Here is a 24,432-nt window from a genome sequence, read left to right as displayed (position 1 = left end):
AGGAGCTTCTACAGGTCTTCTTATAACATGCCCTATCCATTGAAGCCTGTTCACTTTGGCTCGTTTGATCAGTCGCACCTTAACAGACAAGGAAGCCGTCATTTTAGGTACCGTCCTGATATTTATGTACCGTGAGAGCATGCTCTTTGACTGTTAGGTAGTCTTGATCCATTAATCCAACCCATATAGTCCAATTGGGCAACTTAGTGTCTGTTTTATAAATCGTCATTTTAGCTTTATTATTGAGATTTTCCTTGAAGTTAGTGGACAAACCTAACCTCAAAATATGCACATTGCAATACCATAATCCTCCTCTTGATCTCTATTTGAGGTTTCGAATGCCTAGAGGTTCTAGGCTGGACGATAAGAGTTATAATAGAAAGTAAGAATCACAATATCCAATCCAAATCCACCCGTCATCCACGAACATCCCCAAAACATTCTCTAATCTTTCTTCATTCTCTTCTCTTCGTAATACGTAATAATATTTCATTTTTCTCTCGACATTTGTCGTAGGGTAAAAATGTGTCTTCGACATCTACACATCCACTTCACTTGTGGAGGATTCTCGAGTAAACAATTTTTTATTTTAATATTCAAGAAAGGACTTTTTTTTTAAGAATGAATTTTGGTTCCATTCGGAAATCTTTCTCTTTCCGGAGACACGCACACACCACAGAGAAACTTTACCCTACTCTCTCACTTCCTCTCTCACTCTCGCACACACAAATACTACAATTTCATTCATAAAAATTTGTTTTTCAGGTCGTTTTTTCTTTCTTTTTTTCATTCATTAGAGTTGAGCGAAAAAAAAAAAGTTTTTTTTTATATTTTCTATACAGTCAGTTAGTTCAGAAAGAGCGGTTGTACGATAATCATCATGTTCGATACATGTGCTGAATTTTTTACGCGATTCTCGTGATTTTTTTAAAATTTAAAGGAATAATAATTGAAGAATAAGTGAGAAATTAAAATTAAAAAAATGAAACCAAAGTGAAAATATAATAATAATAATAATAATTTAAAGGAACTAAGTGCTTGTGTTTAAAAGTGAGAGCTTAATTAATTGCCAACGCATATCAAAATTGAAATATAGGTGAAGCCGGAAACTACATTGACAAATAAAGTAAAGAGAAATAAGTTTTTTTTTTGTTTAAAACAATAATAAATTAGCTTAATTATCAATTGAAATTGACTGTGTCAAGTAATAATGTGTATTTAATAGATAGTTGATGACATTTATTTTTTGTGAGTGATTATAGTACAACTTTTACTATAATAATTTATTTATTACGCTCACTCATCGACTACTTAGGGGGTCGTTCGGTTGTTACGTAACAATTTTAGGACCCCCCCCTTAAGGGGGTTCTTAAGAGAAATTTCTTATTAGACCCCCCCCCCCCCCATGCAAAGTAGGGGGGGGGGGTCCTAAAAAAAGTCAAGTTCCAAAACAACTGAACAATCCCCTTAATTTATTCTATTATCATCCGACAAACGCATTTTTTTTGTGGCTGACTCTTCCTTCACATTTTTTTTATATATACAATTTCTGTCCAGTTTGCTTGAGACACTCCAAAATAATGACATTTTATTCATATATATATTTATTCAATACCATCGATTAGATTGTAGGTGTTGTGGGTTTCGGATATATTATTTTACATACCATTTGCCCAATAATAAATGCAAACAAATCTTTCAAAATTCGTCTCGTAAAATAAAAGATTTTTTTTTATTTTTTATTGTTTTGAGATTTGTGGATGGAGATTGAGGAGAGGAAATTGTATAAATAAAGTTTTTTTTTTAGGTCTGATTGATCTAGCGTATATTTAAATTGGACAATGCACTTTATATAGTGATGTGGATGTCTGTCTTGAATTGGAATAATTATTTAGTGGATATAAAGAATGATTATTGAAGTTTATGCAATTGAGGTTGGAACATGTATTGTGGGGTGCAATAACATGTTGTTGTGGATTAGTTTTTAAGGTATTTTGAGTTGACTTTTTTGGTTTGTTTTTTGAGAATTTTTTGGAATTTTGAATTTTTTAAAACTTTTTTTGAATTACAAAACTTTTTTTTTAATTTTTTAATTTTTTTTTTGAATTTTTTTTAAATTTTTAAACTTTTTTCAAATTTGGTAAATGAATTTTCACTTTTTTAAAATTTTGAAATTTTATAGTTGTTTTAATTTTAAAAAATTAGAAATTTAATATTGTTTTAATTTTAAAATTAAATTGTTTTAACTTTTCAAGGAGTTTTCAAATCTCTTTTAAATATTTAATTTTGTTTTAAATTTTAAATTGTTTTAAATTTTAAAAAAATTCTAAATTTGAATTTTTTTTTAAACTTTATAAACTTGTTCAAATTTTAAATTTTTTAATTTTTTTTAAATTTTTTTTTCAATATTTTTAAATTTTTTTAATTCAATTTCTTAAATTGGTTTAAAAATTTTTAAATTATATTTTCTCAATTTTTCAACCTTCTTTTTCACATTAAATTGACGAACCTTTTTCAAAAATTCATTGAATTCCTCAAATAAAAATCAAAATACTTGAATTAATTTCACCATAAAAAACACAAAAATCCTACTCAAAATCCATGCATGTGTATTTTTAAACCCCCATTCATAAAAAAAAAAAATATATTTTCAAATTTTACATCAAGAATATTCTTGACGGCATTCTGAATAATTAAACAGATTCTAAAAATAGGATAATCATTATTACAATGCTACAAGACTTGTTCATTACTTCTGTTTAAATCGCATTTTAAGGTAAAACCTCTTAAGAAAACACAACGACTTATTTATATAGCCATTAACATTGCGAATTATTTTTTAAATTTTTATGAATACTTCAACACTTTATATCAATGATATTTGACATTTAGACTGCCATAGCCTGCAGAAATTAATGTGAATTTTGTTTTATCAATATAGATACACAGACTAAATTTGTATCCAAACTTTTGAAGAATTGGACTATTTTTACACACTTTTAGAGTCTAATTTTAATTGTTTGTGGGGTAAATGTTGCTTATTATTGGGTTAACCGATTCTTAGAAGACACACGACTTAGAAATGGGTGAAAATTCGGTTCCAAACTGGCTTGACTCGGCAATCAGTCTCGATTTCATCTAATCTGGTCTAGAATAGAGTTGGCAGGACTTTGGGAGTCCGAACTCCAAGGAAGGCCTCTGAAGAGTCACTGAACTCTGAGGCTCCGGGTTCTGATTATTGACAAGTTTTAACTACAAATTCAATTTTTCATCCAAATTCCAACAATTCCCATCAAAATCTTCACTTTCTACTACAAAAATCAATAAAACTCACCTCAAAATCACTCAATCTCACTCATTAAAGCCTCCAAAAATAGAAAAAGGTCCACAAACCATCCAAAAATAATCTTCAAAGAATTTCACAAAACAAATAAAATCGAAGCTTCCTGTGACAAGTCATAAAACCTAACCAATCATTTAAATCAAAATGCTCATTTAATCCACAACTAAAAAAGTGCATCGATGCCGCTATGTTTCTCTTTTCATGCCTAACATGCATAGTGGGCCAATCACATTTCCGCTCACAATTTTTATTTTATATGTGAATTCGATGAAAGTGCATTTGATCGATAAAACAAACGAGAAAGAAAATAAAAGAAATTGATTTAATCCCGAGCGGGACATGATTTTTCATGGCGTCCACATGACAGTTACATGTTGGTCACATGGTAGCCAGATGGTGTCCAAATGACAGCCAGATGATGTCCAAATGGCATTCAAATGGTGGCAACATGGCAGCCAGATAGTGGCAATATATGTAGCAGCCAGATAGTGGCAATATATGTAGCAGCCAGATGGTGACAATATGGCTGCCAAGTGGTGGCAACATGACAGCCAAGTGGTGACAACGTGGCAGTCAGATGGTTGCAACATGACTGCCACATGGTCGCAACATGTCACCCAAGTGGTGGCAACATTAAGGCATTAAGTTGGCAATTTTTATAGCATTTTACATGAAAATGGCCACTTGGATGCCATTTGACTGCCATTGAATAACATGTGCAGCTCGGGAATGATGATGGGCTTTAGGTATACATCTTCTTCTTTCTTTTTTTTCATGTATTAAAAATAATCATAAATTTCCATTTGAACGATTTAGTTGGGGGTATGTAAAAACCTTTTTACTGTTCTAATAACAACTCGTTTTTGATTGTTCGATTGGAAATGTTCATCATCATCATATTGATGATAAAAAAATAAGGGAAGAGATGAAATTGACGTAAATATCGTCGAGTATAGAAGCATAATTGTTGTCATGGAATGGGATTTTGAGTGGCATATAATCCATAATGTCCTTATTAACTCAAATTTAGATTAGAAAAAATCCTCTTGCCTCATCTAAAAATAATAATAATGCTAACGATATTCACACACGACTAGTGACATAGAAGCTACACACTTAAATGTCAATTAGAAAGGTTCTGACATTTACACGTGGAGTTGTGCTGATGTTGTGTAGCAGAAAGTTTGCTAAATTGTAGGGTTTGTTTAAAAGTGGAGGTCTGCAGGCTTAGAGGAACTGTGATGTGCACAGGCCTGCTCATCTAATAAGCAAGAAGTTCAAGTCTTCGGTCCTATAAGATTGTTAAGAATTTGATGGATTTTGATTCAAATTTTGCCAATTTTCTATTAAATGTCTTCATAAAGATTACCTAGACAGACATTGAGTATAGTCACTTAAATGAGCATCCTCATAAGTATACTCAAGTGATGGGCAACCTTTTTATATTCATTGTAAACCTTAGTGGTTAAGCTCTACCAAAACATCACAATATATACGGTTCCAAACATTTTTGACGGCAAACTATTTTGCCGCGGCACAAAGGTTGTCCACTCCTGATAAAAGAGCATCCCTCAATATTTATGAGCATCCTCATGATCCTGCTCAGAATCAAAAAAACATAATTTACAATATCAAGTGTCACATGACATCCAATTGACCCCATAACTACATGTCACATCACACATCCACAAATCCACCTCCAATTGAGTAAGCCTTTCCAATTAATTTTAAATTATTTTGCAAAAAAAAAAGTTAATAAATTTTTAATTTTCCCGCAAAAAAAAGTTTATCAACAAATTACGTCAGATGTCGCTGCAGACAAGCTACATTAGTATTTGTGGTGTATTGTATGTTAGTGTGAGTGAGCAAATTGAGAGGTTTTGAGACAGTTTGCAATGAGTTAAGAGGACTATAAACAAAAATATTAAAAATCTTAAAAAATAAGTTTTAAAAAAATTTAAATTAAATTAAAAAAATTAATTAAAAAAAATTGCGCCAAAAAAGAAGTAAAATGTGAAAAGTGAAAAGTCAAGCATAAAAAAAAGGCATCCGTTGGAAGTGTCCCACAATACAGTCACAAACTCCAACCGAACTCAGAAGCTACATTTATTATTGAGAGAGACGTTCTTAAAATATATATAAAAAAAAATATCTATAATTTTTAAATTTAATATTTTTTTTAGGTGATAAGACATTAAAAAGGGATCTCAAAAGTCCTTAATTAAAGTATATCTATGAAGTGCATAAGTGATAAAAAGTAGCAAATGAATCGCTCAATGAAAACTTTATGAAAATAGTAAAATTAATTGAAAAAAAAAATATATATATATATATATAAAGAAATTATATACACACAAATATATTATAAATGAAAATGGAACAACTAGTACGAACGGAAGAGTTTTTGAGAATCAAAATTGGTAAGTTCTAGTGCATATTTATCAGTTAAAATGTGTTTATAATGTGATAATGATATCAAATAATAATGTGATAAACATCCTGTGCAGAAAATGTAAATAAAAATTGTGTAAAAATTTCATTGACAAAAAAAAATTCAGCAGTTCCGACAAAAAAAAAAAACTGCACTTGGTCAAGGAGAGACAAAAAAAAAGATTTAAATTGACTCTCAATATCGGATATGCTTAACCCCAAATTGTGTACGATAAAAATATGCATCCACAGTATGAGCAATTTCCTTTCAATCAAGGTTTTTTTACGCCGAGAGCACATACAACATACATTATACAGCATCTTTTGAGAGAATATCTGTAATGATGGTTGCAGGTGTGAAATAAAATTCAAAAATATTCAATGAAATGATGTTTAATATTAACATTGTAATGGACATGCATCAATAAATGCCATAATGAAGTGACTAATCTTAATAAATATCCAAAAAGTGCTCTAAAATGTGACAATTTTTTGCATAATTCTCCGGACTAAAGGCAACCAACAACAACAAATATGAGAATACACAGAGTTCCATTCTGATGAATTATTTTAATGAATGGAGAAGAAAAAAAAATGGTTTTTTTTTGTGTGTTCACTACCACATAGACAGCATACATAAAAATTTTCTGTTGTGTACATGTACATTCAGCTTCAGAAACTCTAGCTATGAATGAAAAAAAAAAAATTATTTTGTGTATACATATTCGAATATATGCGATTGTAATCATTCACTGTGAGACTTTTCGAAGACATGACGGGAATATATATATACTTGCCTTGATTCTTCACACTTTTTTTTTTGTTCATCGTCATCATTAATTTTTTGACAATCGGCGAGCATTCACGAGAGCATGAATGGAAATCAATAATTAAATTTAGATCTATTCATGTAGCTCATTGACCGCATGGATATGAAAAGTAGGAAACAATTTTTACGATCGCAACTGCATGTCTGCATGTGTGTGGCTGAATTAATATATGAACAAAAAAATAAGAAGAACAGCAACAAGAGCTGCGTGGAGGGTATTTAAATATAAGAAAAAAAAAATTAGGTCAAAAATGTGTGTATTGCATGCAGCACATGATAAGAGAACTAGAAACAAACGAGAGAGGAATTGGAAAAGAAGAAGACATGACTTGTGCATAATTATCATGTGCATAAATGAATGAATGTCATGCAAATTCCAATTGACACACGCACATCTACACTCTTGTGAATTGAAAAATTCTATTTTATGAATGACGTGACGCGCGCACATTTTCTCTGGAACTGAACAACCTCCTATTTTATTTTTTCTTGAATGAAAATTCTCCCCTCGAGTTCAACAATGACACATACATAGAGGCATGCATAGATGAAGAAGAGTTTTCCCCCATTGAAACAAAAAAAACTATAATGTCGCTAGATATATAGCATGTAGATAGAACAAACAAAATATACCCTCCCTAATCCGTATGACGATCCTTTTAATTCCTCTACATTCTCAAGCATGCTTCATATTTATGAATGAATAAATGAATGAATGAAATGGGTGGGTGTAGCTGTAAAGGTTCTCTCTTTTTTCGGTAGAATTATTCAAGAATTTCAATGAAAATTTATAGCAAGTCTTTAAGAATGTTACGAATACTTTTTTCATTCATGATTCTTTGGAAGAACTACGTGAGGATGGATATTTGATGTGATTCTCGTGCCGAGTGATGGAAATGATGAAGGGTACGACACTGAACAGTCAGATGGACGTCTATTTCAAGCAACCTTCCGGATGGAGCCTGTAGAGCTCCGTGACGAAGCCTTCTTCATTTGTGTACCCACTTCTTTCCTTTGGCCATCCAAGGCCATCCAATGGCCATCCAAGGCCTCCCTTGATTTCCGTCTGAAACTGGATCCAAGTCCATTACTATTTCTATCGACACCATCTGTCCATTCGTGTGCCGCTCGGGCATTGCATTTTATCGACATTAATCAGCCACAAGAATCCCAAATAATTCCAAATTATCAAGCCATTTTATACAAATTCTTTGAATAAATTAGTAAAATTAATCTTAATCGTCAAGAGATTCCATGAAGACTATAAACCACATAATACTATTGAGGCACATGATTCACAAAATGTCTATGACTCTTTATGAGGTTTTTAAATTGAAATGTTATCATGAAAATTGTCGGTATTATATTTATATTTCTACGAATGAGTGCAATTCAGTTGTTGGAAGTTGATAGTGATGAATTTTGGGAATTCTGTGGTTTGGTCCAGATTTTGGAGCTTTCCGGGAAGGCATACGGTGGAGGATTGAGTGAGAATTCGGCGTCAGGCCACTGTGTCACTGATTTTATGGTGGATTAGATGTAATTTGGATTCAGGTCAAGGACAAGTATGTCTGGGGCTGGATTATTGATTAATTCTACGTCTTGTGGCTAGCCGGGTTAGTGTTGTTGATGCTGTAGATCAGTATGGTGCGGCTGAACATAAATTACCCAAAAAATCCCAACTTTTAATCAAAAATTCTAAAAATATCCACAAATTAAGCCATCAATTCACATCCTGCATCATTCCATGCATCTTTCACAACTATAAGCCAGACTCGTCATTCCATCAAACTCAAATGTCGTCACGAAATCCCAAAAATACACCGAAAATAACCTTCATGACTCACAAATTCAGAAGCACATGCAAATTTATAATACAAACAAGCAGTTCCATCTAATTGAACAAATTTACATGCCAATTTCGTAGAATTTAATGAAAAAATCCAGTAAATTCATCACATCATACATCTCTCAATGGTATATCACTGTCATAACATGCAAGATATCTCCATCGTCATTAATCTACGTAAGGCAGTCAATATACAAGACATGATATTTATTATTGTGCTGTTGAAAGATGAAAATTGTCTATAAGGTGATAAATTTTAATTCCAACGTTTGTGGCTTAAAAGGTCAGATAAGAATGCGTGAATGAAATTTTAGATCATGAAAATAAATTTTCATTGATTTTTCCTCTCCTTGTGCCTTCATCACATGTATTTTTATATAAATAAGACTTCTATTATACACACATGTAATAATGTGCAGTTGTGTGTCTCGATTTCTCGACTTTCTCAATGAATATTTTTTTTTCTCATTCTTGTTTTCATGTAAGAAGAAAAGCTGAATGAAAGGTTTTCCTCTCTTTATTTTTATTGTCCCGCGTCGTGTCATTTATCACTAGCAATGGTTCGTGTATATATATATATATTTTTTTTTTTTCTATAATTCTTGTATCTTGACTGATTTATGAATGGAAATTGCTGAAACATATTTTTTTTTTGCTTGCCTCTTACTTAAGATGGGGAGTTGTGAGGAAGTGATGTCAATTGCAAGTCTATTGTGATATCATTTTGTACTTGTTTACTTATTTTGCTGGCTGTTTAGTGATCCATTGCTTCTCACGGTCGGCTGATCTATAACTGACTATATCGTTGGCTGCCTTTGTCTCTCTCCAAGAGTTCTTTGGTCTCCCTCATGCTCTTACAGACTAAAAGACTAAATGTCTCATTTTATAGTTCGGTCGAAAACTGAAGGCGTGTCCCCAGCGACACATCATAACGATGACGATGTCAATGAAGTCATCATGACGTTTTGATGAAGTCATCATGATTTTACGTCATATGACAGTCATCAGGATGTAATAATGATTGCATTTGTAACGTCATTATCATGATTTTTCGCTTAGATTGTGCATTTAATAACAAATAATGCAGAACTGTATGCATTTGGACTTCCAATGCAATTCCTAATCTATGCAACAATGTCTTTGGACTTCCTCTAATATCTAGTGTGAAATTGTAAGGCATTATGATGAATGTTGAGTACTCCAGAACTTCAGGATTCATTTATTCGAATAAAGACTTGTAAGGATCAAGCAGGAGATCAGATTAACTCTCCTGGAGGGCAGACTGTCTATACTTACTTACTTACTGCAACCATGTTCCTATGTGGAGCTAAGGTTACAACAGAAGGCTTTCCATCTGACTCTGTTGCTGACTCTGTCGAAAAATCCAACGCAAAGTTCGACGTGACTGTGATTTGGGACCAGATTCGATGAAATACGGTCTCAGACTAGATTTATACCGGACTACACCTGATCGTTCGCCTTTCTCTTCACCATGTGCCATTCAAATCCAGAATATAAAGGAAAATCCATGCCAGCACTAAAATATACCCAAAAAAACCAGTCTCAGTCTCAGTCCAAATTCCTCTCCTTCCCTCCTTCCTCCAAATACCCAGACATCATTTACAAACAACCTCCCACACTCCTCCTCAACATTGCAATCTATTGCCGGTTTTGACTCTCCATTCATTTCATGCTAGTCTAAGCAAAGCTATTTTTATTACAAAGGAGTCGCATTAATGGAATTTGATAGTGGAAAGAGAGGCAAATACAAACTGATAAAAGGCAATATTTAGTCATAGATACAGTTTCCATATTTCAAGTGCTGTCCATACTTAACTTTTTATTTTTCATTCAATACTTCTTATCACAGAAATTTTTTCTGTAGTTTCCAATTTACAATCAATTTTTTTTATTTCTTCTTCCTCCTCCTCATCGGTTCCATTCATTCATGTGTTACGCATTGTTTTTATCTTGACATGACTGTATGCATTTTATTTTCTTGTCTAGATATATTGGAGAGTGCTTTTGAGTATTTTTTGAGATTAAGATAAATTAAACTTCTTACAAAATCACGTACATAAGCTTTTAGTTCCGTTTGTCTGGCATTTAAATTGCTTGTGATTTATAGAAATTTAAATAAAAAACAACAAAAAAAAATGAAGAAGATGAGAATATATGCCACTTAGTGGACCTCATATGAATATTTTTTGGTGTCTGTCAATAGACAGATTTGTGTTCTTAATCATTTAAGATGCAGGAAAGTCGATGGCTGGGCAGGGGTGGAGGCTGACGTCATTCAGAGTCTCTCCTTCGTAGTTTGGGACTTTTGTGTCCAAAAATATCAGCAAAAATGAACAAAAGGTTCCAAAAATTGAGGACAATAGGGTATCTGATCCCCTAAGCCCCCCAGTTCCTCCCCTGACCACACCTCTGCCTCAAAAGATTAACAATTCACAAAAGAACTCAACTTTTATTGATTCAAAGAATGAGTTTTATTGTCGTACATTTCTGTAGGCTATTGACAGTTAGAGTCTAAATTTAGTCACAAGTTTATTGCATTATTATCGTATATCATTCAATTCTTAATACTATATAGTCATTAACTAATATTAATTAATTTCCAGGTGAAGCAAAAAACCTTACCGGTCGTGCCAATACATCATCAAACACAAAGGATGTGTATTGTACAGTTGCATTAGATCAGGAGGAAATCTGTCGTACACAAACACAAAGAAATCAGGCTCCATTTTTTGGAGAGGAGTTTTCATTTGAGATACCAAGAAAATTTCGCTATTTATCCGTTTATGTACTAGAACGTGATCGACATTTAAAGCAGGATAAAGCGATTGGAAAGATAGCAATAAGACGTGGTGATTTACATTTATATAATCATAAGGATCATTGGTTTCCATTACGACAAGTTGATGATGATTCCGAATGTCAGGGTATGGCACAAATAGAAGTTAAAATAATTGATTCCGATGATGATCATAGTAAAGAAAATTTTAAATCAACAAGTAATAATTACACGACAACAACAATCTTATCACCTGCAACAAATCATCAAACGTCAAATCATAAAGCACCAAAACTCCTTCATTCCACACACACATCATCACTTGTACAGCGATCGAGTAGTCAACAAGATGTGAGCCTTAAACAACAAGGCAATTTCCTCAGAGTTCCTTACACAAACTCCTTTCATCAAAATCAAAGGATACAGGTACGACTAAAAGCCTGTTCGGATTTAACAAAAAAGAATAATCAATGTGATCCATATGCAACAATAACGGCACATTATACAAATAAACGTAAAATAACAAGACGAACAAAAGTACGGAAAAAAACGATACATCCAACATTCGATGAAGTAGTTGAATTTAATCTTTATGATTTTACACATGGAAGTGGATCACATGGTACAAGTGACAGTAAGATTTATACAGTGACGCCATTTGGCGGTAATGATTTATGTGAAATTGTTGTACAGCTATGGCATTCAGCTGGTATGGCTGAAGATAATTTCTTGGGTGAAGTAAGACTGCCGGCACGTGGTAAACAAGAGCTACAATATTTACAACAATCAGCATGGTATTTTTTACTTCCACGTTCAAGTCAATCGAGACCTGCAAAATCATGCGCAACGCCGCCTGGTACACGACTTAGCTGTGAAAATTCATTAGGCTCATTGAGACTTAAACTTCATTATCAAGCAGATCATGTATTTCCATTAGCTAATTATGATCAATTATTGAATCTCCTCATACAAAGTGTTGAGCAACGTCCAATAACAACATCTGCCGTCTATTTATTAGGTGAAATGGTTGCAAATAAGCAAGAAATTGCGCAGCCACTTGTGAGATTATTTACGCACAATAAGCGAATTGTGGATATAATTCAACGATTGGCTGAATATGAAATATGTAAATTAACAGATCCAACGACGATATTTCGTGGCAATACACTCGTTTCAAAAATGATGGATGAGGCGATGAAATTAAGTGGTCTTCATTATCTTCACTCAACCTTAAGGCCAATCGTTGAGCTCATATTGCATGAAAAAAAATGCTGTGAAATAGATCCAGCACGTATTAATCGTGAAAAAACGTCAATTGAACAGAATCTTAATAATTTACATGACTATGTTGAGAAGGTGTTTGACGCCATCATCAGAAGTGCAAATAAATGTCCACGTGTTTTATGTGACATTTTCTACAATATGCGTGAGAGTGCGACAAAATATTTTCCACAGAATAAAGAGGTAAGGTTCTTTGTTAATATTCAATTCCTGTCTATTACATCACACCATGTGCGCGTTGGCTGACAAATAATGTCTTTATCTTCTTTTTTTTTTGTTGTGCATCAATAGGTACGATACAGCGTAGTATCTGGCTTCATATTTTTACGATTTTTTGCACCAGCAATCCTCGGACCAAAATTATTTGATCTAACTGCCGAGCCATTGGTAAGTATTGAGTTTATTGCATAACATTACATGACATAAAAGTCATTCACTCATGACAAATAAGTACAATAACAAGCAAAAAAAGCCATAGTAAAGCACAGAGGATATGGGTTTTGTGGGCTTCTGAGAATGTCTACAAATGCCTTCATTATAGCTGCTTATAGCTAGAGACGCATTTTTGCAAAGTAATTTGAGCGATGGAGTGTCTACACAAAAAAAAAATATTCTCAAATTCGAGTAGCGACGGCAAGTCAATATAAAGTCACAGGCTTACCATATATTCTTAAATCGGAATCAAATTAGCTTTGACATTCTGAAAATAGAAACTCACTTTCCTTCGTCATGTTACATAAACGTAACAATATCCGAAATCGGAAAAATATATATATCTGATTAGCATGACACTAAGCTTCAAATAATGGAACACATACACGCAAATAACGCGACTCATTACGTATAGTCAAAGACGACAAGCACAGCACAGAAAAAAAAAATTAAAAATTCTAATTTTCAATTATTTTGTCAATCAATATTACTTAACAAAATATTCAGTTCCTTCCTTCTCGTACGCACAAACCGTCAAGCGACGGAGATATTCATGAATGAAATTTTTTTTTTTTTCGTTGTTTGAATTGAAAATTGATTGTTGGTGATTGTGAATTACAACCAGCGAGAGAGGAGAAAATTACTTTAATGATATTCAAGATGATTGGATTAGGGGATGTGGTGTGTCGGGAATATCTTATGGGATGGATAGAATAAGGTGAAATTGGGTGGAATCTAGTTCAAGGTCGTAAAATGATAGATATGAGTTTGAGCATTTTGTGCAGTTTTATGTGACCTTGACCGGAATTTTGTGTGACTAGATTGGCATTTGACCTGGTTTGGATAGAATTTTGTGTTTTGGATGTGATTTTGGCATTAGGTGACATATTGAACAGTATAAGACAGTTGGAGGCAACCTTTCGTCTTCGCGGCACGCCTTGGTGCCTGTAAGACTCGAATGAAATCCCATGCGGTTTACGGTTCATTGCATTTTTGAAATATTTTGGAGACACTGCAGCTCATAGGCTGCCCACCACTGGTATAGCATATTTGCTAGTGCTCCGCCATGTTACCGCATTAACGATAAGACTCTAAGCTGTCTTGACGGCACCGCGATAGCTGAATTTGAACCACATTGTGTAGCTCGAGTCAATCAAAAGCCATTGACTCTTTCCGACGGCCTTGACGGCATCTTAGCAGCAGATTTCAATCCAGTTCTACCACATTCAATGCTGCTTGCCTTATTGTGCTGCTCGGAAACATTATTAGTTCCAATATTCTCGAATAAACCATCCAAAACCAAGAATCTCTAAAAAAATTTGCTAGAATCTCTAGAAAAACATAGAATCTCAACCAATATCCCACCCAATAGCCACAATTCCATCAAAAATCACGATTCCGTCAATAATGAATCAAATTTCATCAAAACAAAGAATTCTTCATTCACATTTACTTACGCCAAAAAGCTTCATTAATTGCAGCAATCATCGATAATTCATAAATCGCGCATGTAAATTAAAATATCTAACATTATTTCAATTATTTTTTTTCTTTATTTCTCATTTCCTTCCTCGGCTACCATTTGTGCTGCTGTAAGCAATGCTTCCTTCCTCCGCTTACTTTACTGGCTTATTCGATTCTATTGTATACTCATATTTTTTACATTGACAAAAAGGTTTCGCATTACTATGAAAACAAACTAATGCCCCGTCGACGACCACGACATAAGCAATTGAAATATAAAAACGTAAATGGGAATCGAATAACAAGAGCAAGAGCTAGCTTCGCCATGCTATAATATAATTATTCAAATAGAACTAAATTCAAAGACTGAAATTCAATGAGTCATTATGTGACGACATTCTTCTTATTCTATCCACAATATCCAACTCAGTTTTTTCGCTTTTTAATTTCATAACTTTTTTTTTGTTTGTTGCTGTTCTCTCAATAAGAATAATAGTTAATCACGTTCAAGTGACGTTTAAATATTTACATTAGTGAAAAAATCGGCCAATGAAAATGACGGCAATTCCATATACACACTATATTAATAGAGGAAAAGAGATTGTATATAAGGAAAGATGAAATGTAAATTAAACAGAACAAGCGATGGAAAAATTAAGTCGAATGATTATCGTGTAATAGAGCGCAGTGGTGATTTAATTGAGGAAAATTGAATTTGCATTGATTGAGGTTTGCACGCTTTGGGTGGATGTGATATCTGGAAGGATCTGAGTTTCGAAAGTTGTGAATTCGAATTTCTAAAGCTAAAAACTCAAATTTCGAAAGTTGAAGATTCTAATTTCTAAAGCTAAATATTCTAATTTCGAAATTAAAAAAACTCTAATTTCGAAAAGTTAGAAATTCTAATTTCGAAAATTAAAAATTCCAATTTCGAAAATTGTAGGTTCAAATTTCGAAACATAAAAACTCTAATTTCGAAAGTCAAAGGTTCTAATTTCGAAAGTGAAAAATTCTAATTTCGAAAATTAAAAAATTCTAGTTTCGAAAGTAGATTCTCAACCTAGCAAAACCCAATAACTAGACTATAAAATTTAAATTATTTGCACATCTTCCGCTTGGAAAAGCTTCTTAAAATTTAAATAAATTAAATTAATTCTCGAATCTGATTAAATCCAATAGTCCACAAACATAGTAAAAAAGTTGCATAAATTTAATTTTCGAATCCATCAATTTTTGTTTATTCAAAACATCTGCGTAGGACTCATTAAATCCACTTTTCATTCACACAACAAAATATTGAGCTCCTTAATGAATTATTCTTCAACAAATCTTAATTACAGCGAGACAATATGAATAAATGATCTTATGTTTTTCTTAGAAATAATGATTCGATAAGAAATATAAGATTTTCTATTATGACTCATGAGCGAACAACGAACTGGATATTCTAAGAAGGCAGAAGTTCGCCGGATTTGCATTGAAATTAAATTAAAATATTTTATAATAATAAATTAAGTGACGCAGTCGTTGAAATTAATTTAAAAGTGAATCAGGCTAGGGGTTCGTTTATTTGTTGCTTACTTTGTTGAGTTGGGCACACGTGCACTCAGTGTCGTATAGGTGGCTGTATCCTTCAAGAACTTCTGTCTTTTTGGTATTCTAAGGACTTAAGCGTCCTTTATTACACATTTAATCCAGGAATTAGTTGTGTCTTCCTCGGGATCTCTTACTATTCACAGAGTTTGATACTGTTACCCTAGGACATCCCTGGGGCACCCTATGGATATCTATATGCATGTTCATTCACTTATTTCCTAAGAAAATTGACTATTTTGTCCTCGTCTGCTAATTCATGGCCAAATCTCGAAAGATTGCTCAAGGAGTAATCAGCACACTATCTGGTTGGAAACCTATGTGTCGCGGCACCCCAGTGTGTAGTCAAAATTTGTTTGGAAGTGTCTTGAACCGTATATTGTGTACTGTATTGGTCCAAAATTACTACCAAATGATGTCTCGAATTATAAAAGGTTACCCACCACTGCCTCCTCCTGGATAGGCCTCCCCTAACTACATCCCATTCCTCAAACTCTTTTGTAGCTTCCGAACGAGCCTGCGATTGAAAATAATTGATAAGTCTTTTCGGATTCACTTTTTTGCCATTCAAAATTAATGAAAAGCAAATTTTTTTTTGTGTGCAACGACATAAGGCATAAGAAATACGAGAGAAAGGAAGAGAAACAGACCGGAAGTGTGGTTTCAATTTTTATTTTTTTTTTTGCTTTGCTTTGCTTTGTTGCTGCTCATTGTCGACGGCGTCTCTTGTACAATTTGAATATTATGCACATTCCTTTATATATTCTTTATTTTCTGCTGTATTTTCAGGACTCACAAACAAATCGAACGCTTACGTTAATCTCAAAAACAATACAATCACTGGGGAATCTAGTGAGCTCACGATCGGCACAACAACACGCAAAAGAGGAATTTACTGTTGAATTATATAAGAAATTCTGCACTGAGAAGCATGTCGAAGCAGTCAAACGTTTTCTTGATGTCATTTCATGTTCAATAAAAGACTCACGCGATGTCGAGTCATGTGGACATGAACCGATATTGTTGAAGGACGGGTAAGTCATCTTTATATTTTAATGTCATGGAAAATGTCATTTCTCTATCTTCTCTCTCTTTCTCTCTCTCTCTTTCTTCCATTTTCTTGTTAAACTCACAATGATAATCACTTTAATGATGATATTTAGTGAATGGTGAGTTATTGTTGTTGTATATTCTGTCGATATCCAATTTTTTTTATAACAATAATATGCAATTTTCATTGTCTACGTCAATTCCAAATGAAGAAAGAATTTTGTTTATTGACAAATTCCCATAAAAATCGTGTAATTTGATGCCAATTAATGAATTTTTTTTTATTTCTTTTTTTTTACTTCATCTCGACTACAAAAATGCAAATTTTAGGATGATGACGAAACATGCACAAAATAGAAAACGTTTTGGACGGCGGAATTTCAAGCAGCGATACTTCCGATTAACCACTCATACACTTAGTTATGCAAAAGCAAAGGGCAAACGACCAATCTGTGATATTCCGCTAACGGAACTTGTTGCCGTTGAGAGGCTTGAGGAGAAGAGTTTTAAACTACAAAATATTTTTCGGGTAAGTTTTCAGACTATTTAAGTTAATTAGAGTCATGCTATGGACAGTTATTGAGGAATATTTGAGATTTGGAAAATAACGGTCAAAAATTATTTGAATTTTTAACGGTAAAAAAATATTTGAACTTTCAACTGTCAAAATCATTTTGAATTTTCAATCAACTGTCAAAATAATTTTGAATTTTTAACCGTCAAAATAAATTTGAATTTCAAACTGCCAAAAAATATTTAAATTCTCAACTGTAAATCGTCATAACCTCCTCTGGATTGTCCATAGCATGACTTACTTAATCAATCAATCCATATATTGATGATCCACTAATTCATCCGACTGCAATACGTCAATTTTTATATTAATTCGTGCGTGAGTGTTCAGCCTATGTTTACATTAAATCCACTTTACATTACATCTTACGTCTTCTTCATGCCTATTATTCCTATCCCGCATAATCTGCTAAATATTGCAACACCTACACAATAAAGGCAAACGTAGAAATAAATAATAATTTTCATCGCATGTGGATGAAGATTGAATATGAGATGATTATGAATAAGAGGACATGACTGATTGAACGCATAACAACAAAAAAAATCGTAAAGTCATCAAGGCAAACGTCTCTCTCGAGACGACGACGAGAGTAACAGTCTTCCGCATGTAAAATAAGCAGTGCTTCTAATAAGCCATATTTTTATATTCCTCCTCATTATTGTCTGTGATGGATCGTAGACATGAAAATACTGGACATTGAAACTTTGTCTATGACAAGAATCACATTGCGTGAGACAAGATGATTGCTTGACTGAATGGAAATGATGGCAATTTTTGTCATAGAAAATAAGAAATAAGAAGTGGGAAAAAAAATTGGATCAATGGACTCGTTTTCTTTATTATGCTATCATTTAGTATAATGTGGTGTGTCAACCGGTGGGAAAATAAATTCTCTATGGATGAATTCAAATTAGCTTTACTCTCATTTTTTTTTGGTACGCATAATTTGACTGTTAAAAAGTATCAAGTTATAAATTTTCACTTGTTGAATTAGTGATTCGACTGAATTTTAGTCCAGTGGTGGGCAACCTGTGAGTCAAGGGACATCTTGTATGCTATGACACACCTTGGTGTGCTTCGACACACCTTGATGGTAAGCTTTGTCCGAAGCTCCTCAGGACATGCTCCCTTTCTAGTCTGGTACCCTTCTCTTGAGCAAATTAGACAGTCTACCAGCCTAGACAGTCAACCAACCAAGACAGTCTACCAATCTAGACAGTCTATCAACCTAGACAGTCTACCAATCTAGACAGTCTATCAACCTAGACAGTCTACCAACCAAGACAGTCTACCACACCAGACAGTCTACTAACCTAGATAGTCTACCACACTAGACAGTCTACCAACATAGACAGTCTACCAACCAAGACAGTATATCAACCTAGACAGTCCACCAATCTAGATAGTCTAGCCTAGACAAACCTTAAACTTACCCTATCTCAACAAGCTTTGCAGTGCTCCTAACCTCAAATCAACCACATAATCCAACCTCCTAGAACCTGACATTACAGTCTATGCCACACCTCCAATTGCACACGGCATGTTGTTCATGTCACTCTAGTATACCGCGTCACAACGGTTGCCCACCACTGCTTCATTCTATTGACTGTCCAAAAAAAAGAGTGCGTAACGCAACTCCCACAACGAGGGAATGAACTTATTCGATAGAATTACACCATATTTTGTAATTAAAACTTGCCTTAAATGATTCTTGCCATTCTGTAGGTGGAGGTAATTCATGAATTTTTTGTCAATTCATTGTCTTAATTGAATTATTTGCGAATTAAAATTAAATATGAGCAGCACCAACTTAGTTTAAATTTTAAAAAGTCGTTAAATCATTAAGCATATCGAATTACTCTAAAATTAGCCATAAAATCATGAGAATGGATATTAAAGCTACGGAAAAAAAATCAATTGAATAACACAATAACAAACCACTTAGCATGAAGAAATGCGCCTCAGTTTCATAATTGAATATAACAGCACATGAATCTATTTTGCAAAATCAACGATGAAATTAAGTCAAACAAATTTTTTAGTCCATTATCTACTGCTACATCTCAGTTTTCATTTCTTCATAATTCTCTACGTTATTCATTATAAAAATGATGAATTATGCAAATGTATATACAGCATGTAATGATGGGAAAACGGTGCTGCTCCTCACCAATTGTATTTCCAACAGAAGATGATGAGAACGTGAATTATGATTGCAGAGCAATAGAGAGATTTTTTCTAGGTAAAGCACAAAGTGATGAGGCTTGGGAACTATTTAGATCTTCTGTTATTTGTTCATCATTTGCTCTAATTTTTTTTTAAAACATTTTCCATCTGGCAAAATTTTCTATTAAAAAAAAATCTCTCAGAAAAAAATTGCCACATCAAGATACACAAAAGGAGGAAAAATTTTGTTCGGCATCTTCATAATTTAATTGCTGAACATTTTTTTTACAACTTTTCTCTACTCTCAATCTGTAAATTAATGTGAAATGGTTATTTGCTGTTGAATCTGACATAGAAGTATAGTAGATTTTGACAAACTAGATTTTTGTCAATAACTTTGAATAACTGAATTTAGAACACTGGGAAGTTGCATGCCCCTTAACTAGATGGGGCAAACTAGATGAGATAAACAACTATGTAGAACTCTACCATTTGTGAAGGGCAAACAACTAGATAATACACTCCTAGTTGCTGGGGCAAACAACTAAGTAGAACATAGTCACAGTTGAAAGGGGTAAACAACTAGGTAGTGGCACACAATCAGATAATAAATGCAACAAGATGGTGCATGCAAATAGGTAATGGATTCAAATAAGTGGGGCATGCAACTAGAAAAACGTCTAACTTGCTGGAGCATACGATTAGGTCAGTCATATGTCCAACTAGGTAGAACATAAGGATAATTCTGAGGGGCATGCGACTACTTGGGTTCATGTAACTAAACTACGGTATTGGTTTAGATAGCGTCAGTCCTGGATACTTGACACAGCTGGTAAAGCGGACAGGTTAGGAAGACAACATGGTCCAGGGGTATGAAACTAAGCTGATCTACAAAAAATTAGAAGATGCAACTAATTATACTGATTATGAAGTCTATTAGATGGACCATTAAACTAACTGTATTAGACTGCTAAGAAACTTAGCATCATAGCTCCATAGCTATAGTAAGGTATAGACTTTACCAAACTATAGAATCACTCATTCAACAAGCAGAAAATGCGCTTCCATCCACCAAAAACACCACAAAATTACAACATAATTTTTACGCTCAATTCCAAATTTACGTCGACATCCAATTACCAACTGACATAAATTTCATTTCATTCATCTCTTCTACTCGTAAAAAAAATATATATATTATTTTGCGCGCGCAATAGACTCACAGAATCTCACTTTTCTTCATTTAATAAGACAATAATATGAATGAATTTGACGAGAAGTAAATGAAAGAAAAGAAAAAACTTTCTTTATTTTCGCTTTTATTCTCATCGTCACCCATTTTACTTGTGGAACTAACTCAACTTAAATAAACCTTAACTAGCTGACAGCTTTTGCGGAGGCAATTTATAAGAAAAAATGATAATTAGATTTTAATTGGAATCAACCTACAAAGAAGTTTTACTTCTTATTGTTCTTCTGTTGGCTTTGGGATGGTTTGGAAGTGATGTGTGGCATTTGGGGGAGTCTTGGGATGACTACTCATGTTGAAATAGACCCAAGAGGTTACGGAATTTCTGTTTGAGCGTCGATGGAATAGTTCTAGGAATTAGGAACTTACAGAAGTCATCTAAAGACAGATCCAGCTTCCGACGAACTCTAAATGCAGCAATTGACCCTCGTGCGCCTTCGCCAAGGAAGTAATCAAGCATTATTATGTCTAAAGCAACTAATATTGAAGCTAGAGCATCTAATGTTGAAGCAGACACTCCATAAACCCTAACATTCCATTAACATCACTACCAAGCACACAGCGACCCACACCAGTCATCTAAAAATGAAAATGGATATGAAGCATTCCGATGAGACGTGAAAAGCCACATTAAGTGTCCGGAAAGTTAAGAAAAACTTTATGCATCACCTGTAATGAATGAACCGCAAGCTTCCGGAATTTCTCGTCATAATTATCATCATTTGATGTTTGTCTTGACTTTGAGAACTGCCTGTGCTGTTTCTTCGCAAAAAAGCTAATTAGAGTTTGTGGTTGATGGAATTTTTTTATACTTTTATTCATCTCATCTTACGTTGCTTAGTGTTTATTCACTTGAATAGCTCTAAAATATTTCGTGCAAAATTATATTCTCCTTCCCTTTATTCTATCCACAACTTCTTATTGCCGCTGATTGACGACGTTTTTTTTTATTGTGTATATGATGAAGTTTGCAGATCGGATTACATGTTGATATAACAATTTCCTGTTCTCAAGTGCTTGCTCATCCAAAATATTCATAATTTTTTTGCTTTTTTTCTTTATAGATCACGCGTAAGGATCGACCATTGTACATTCAAACCGCAAATTGTGTTGAGGAGAAGAAGTGGGTGGATCTATTAAGTAAAATTTGTGAGAATAATAAACGAAGACTTGATACTTTCCATCCATGCGCTTTCATTAATGGTGAATGGACGTGGTATGTATATTTTATGTTAATTTGTTACTGTAGTATTTTATGTCTAGCGGAGACATGGTTGGAAAATGTCTAGATTTTTTTTTTAAAAGGTTTTTTCATTTTTTTCTTATTCTACAAAATGAAAATGTATACATTATCGACTGTATCTACGTCAATCGGGTAGTAAAGGTGTTCTGTTGCTGTTTCATGGTGAACAGCTGACTTTTTAAAACTATTTTTACTGAGTTTGAGGCTTTTGAAATTGAGAATTTTGTGTTGAATGGGTTTTGAGATTAGTCATTTGAGATGTCTTTTGGGTCTAGGGCGTTGGATACAGTCATGGATTGTAGAATTTAAGGAAATACAGCTAGAAAACCTGATGAATTTTAAGATTTTGACAATTGAGAGCCTCAGTTGTTGCTAATAAAGTTAGAAGTAGAGTTATTGAGCTGTTTTACACCTGTGGACCACTAGTCGGTGAATCGATCCTTAATCCAGTATCTGGTAGGCATGATTCGACTCAAATCCGATCCCATGCCAGAATAACGTCAACCTAGTGTCGGATTTTGAACTAATTAACCTATAGAATGTGACTCTGGCATGTTACCGGCCTAAAGCTAGATTTTGGATCGACAATCCAACTTGTCCAATTCAACACAGCATCTAGACATTCAAATCCATCAAATAACCGCTAGATATCACCTCCTACATACACTACCTTATAGAAAATATCGCAAATTATAGAAAATACTAATAATTTTTTTCAATATCTCACATTACAGCTGTAACGAAAGAGATCAAAATGCAAATGGTTGTAGAGCGGTTGACGAAACACCGTTAGAAGTTGATCTTGTGACGCAATTAGATCCAGCTCGTGATTTACAGCGTCTTCATTCATTAATTATCGGTATGTATATTTATAAAAAGTTGAATATTAAGTTACTCATTAATTATTTGTTATATATCCAACAGGCAATATGAATGTTATGACGAAATTCTTCGATACAAATATGCCAAAAAATGAGGAGACGGAATTAACGCGTCAAACACTCCGAAGGCTCAGTGAAGAGGCGCACAAACTCGATCAAATTCAACGTAATCATAGAAATAAGCAACTTAAGGATCTTAAAGTCGGCAGTAAACAAGAGCCGATTGGCGATGACAATTACATACGTGGCGTAAGCTCATCAAATTTAAATTCGGGTTCGTCAACAACACCACGTCCTGTAACAACAACAAATCAACATTTTGATCTTCCACCAACTCTCTTTCAGCGTGGACATTTTCTACGCAATTCCGATGGATTTTCGCATTTCTAACAGCCACTATTGTGCTCTTGCTTACTATGACGTTCCATTATGTGACACACGATAGAATTCAATTACATGAAACGGTGCCGGACAATTGATGACTGAAATATTTTTGCGACGATCGCGCAAAAAAAAAATGATTTCCATTATTTTTTATTTGGAATCGACACATGAAGATGAATGATGATGATGATCATGTTGTACAATAGTCGCACATCTGAATGATGAAAGCGATCAGATAATGATGAGAAATAATGATGAATGGTGTGTGCATGTTGAATTCCACCTTTTTGTTTGTGGAATTTTAACATTTTTATACTACTTTCAAACAAAAAAAAAATGAACTATGATGATGAAACTCTTGAGACTAAACAAAATTGATACAAAAAAAAATTGTATGTTGTGTAAAATTGTGTCTATTTTTAAGATAAATTTTAGAGAAAAAAAGAAGAAAGAAAATACACAAAAAAATATTTATGAAAAAAAATTGTATCGGGGTCATGGTGGGGTTGACAGCCCCACTTTATGGCCTATTTTCCTCCTTAATTTTCTTTCTTTTTTTAAAAAATTTGTAATTATTAAATTTAATTTAAAAAAACCTTTTTGTTCGTTATTATTTTGTAATTAATTTTCCCGTGGAAAATTTCATTTTTCTAGAAAATTTTTGTGAAAAAAATTTTAAAAAATGTTTTTTTAATTAGTGTATTTTATTAAGTGAATAATTGTATAGTAAAAAAAAAATTGGATAAGAACTTACAAAATAGATGATAAGTAAACGACAGACAAATTAAAATTAATAAAAAAAATGAATAGCAATATGAACCTTTTAAAAAGCTGAAAAATCAAATAATGAAAATTACAAAAAAG

General features: G+C 33.4%; 1 protein-coding gene across 1 annotated transcript; it reads left to right on the top strand.

Moving 5' to 3' along the window:
• Window positions 1-882: 882 nt before the first annotated feature.
• Window positions 883-24,393, top strand: RasGAP1 (Ras GTPase activating protein 1). The gene is made up of 9 exons (XM_070642704.1): window positions 883-1,126; window positions 5,527-5,763; window positions 11,076-12,712; window positions 12,821-12,916; window positions 16,808-17,052; window positions 17,399-17,597; window positions 22,125-22,276; window positions 23,038-23,162; window positions 23,228-24,393. Exons 2-9 carry the CDS (start codon window positions 5,712-5,714, stop codon window positions 23,572-23,574), a joined length of 2,853 nt encoding a protein of 950 aa, XP_070498805.1. The 5' UTR covers window positions 883-1,126; window positions 5,527-5,711; the 3' UTR covers window positions 23,575-24,393.
• Window positions 24,394-24,432: the final 39 nt, after the last annotated feature.

Source organism: Chironomus tepperi, unplaced genomic scaffold (assembly GCF_022539635.2).
Source record: "Chironomus tepperi strain 1889 unplaced genomic scaffold, CSIRO-AGI_Ctep_v1 contig_298, whole genome shotgun sequence".
NCBI lineage: Eukaryota > Metazoa > Arthropoda > Insecta > Diptera > Chironomidae > Chironomus > Chironomus tepperi.
Note: the sequence above shows the minus strand (reverse complement) of the source record. Positions and strands in the feature narration are given on the sequence as shown.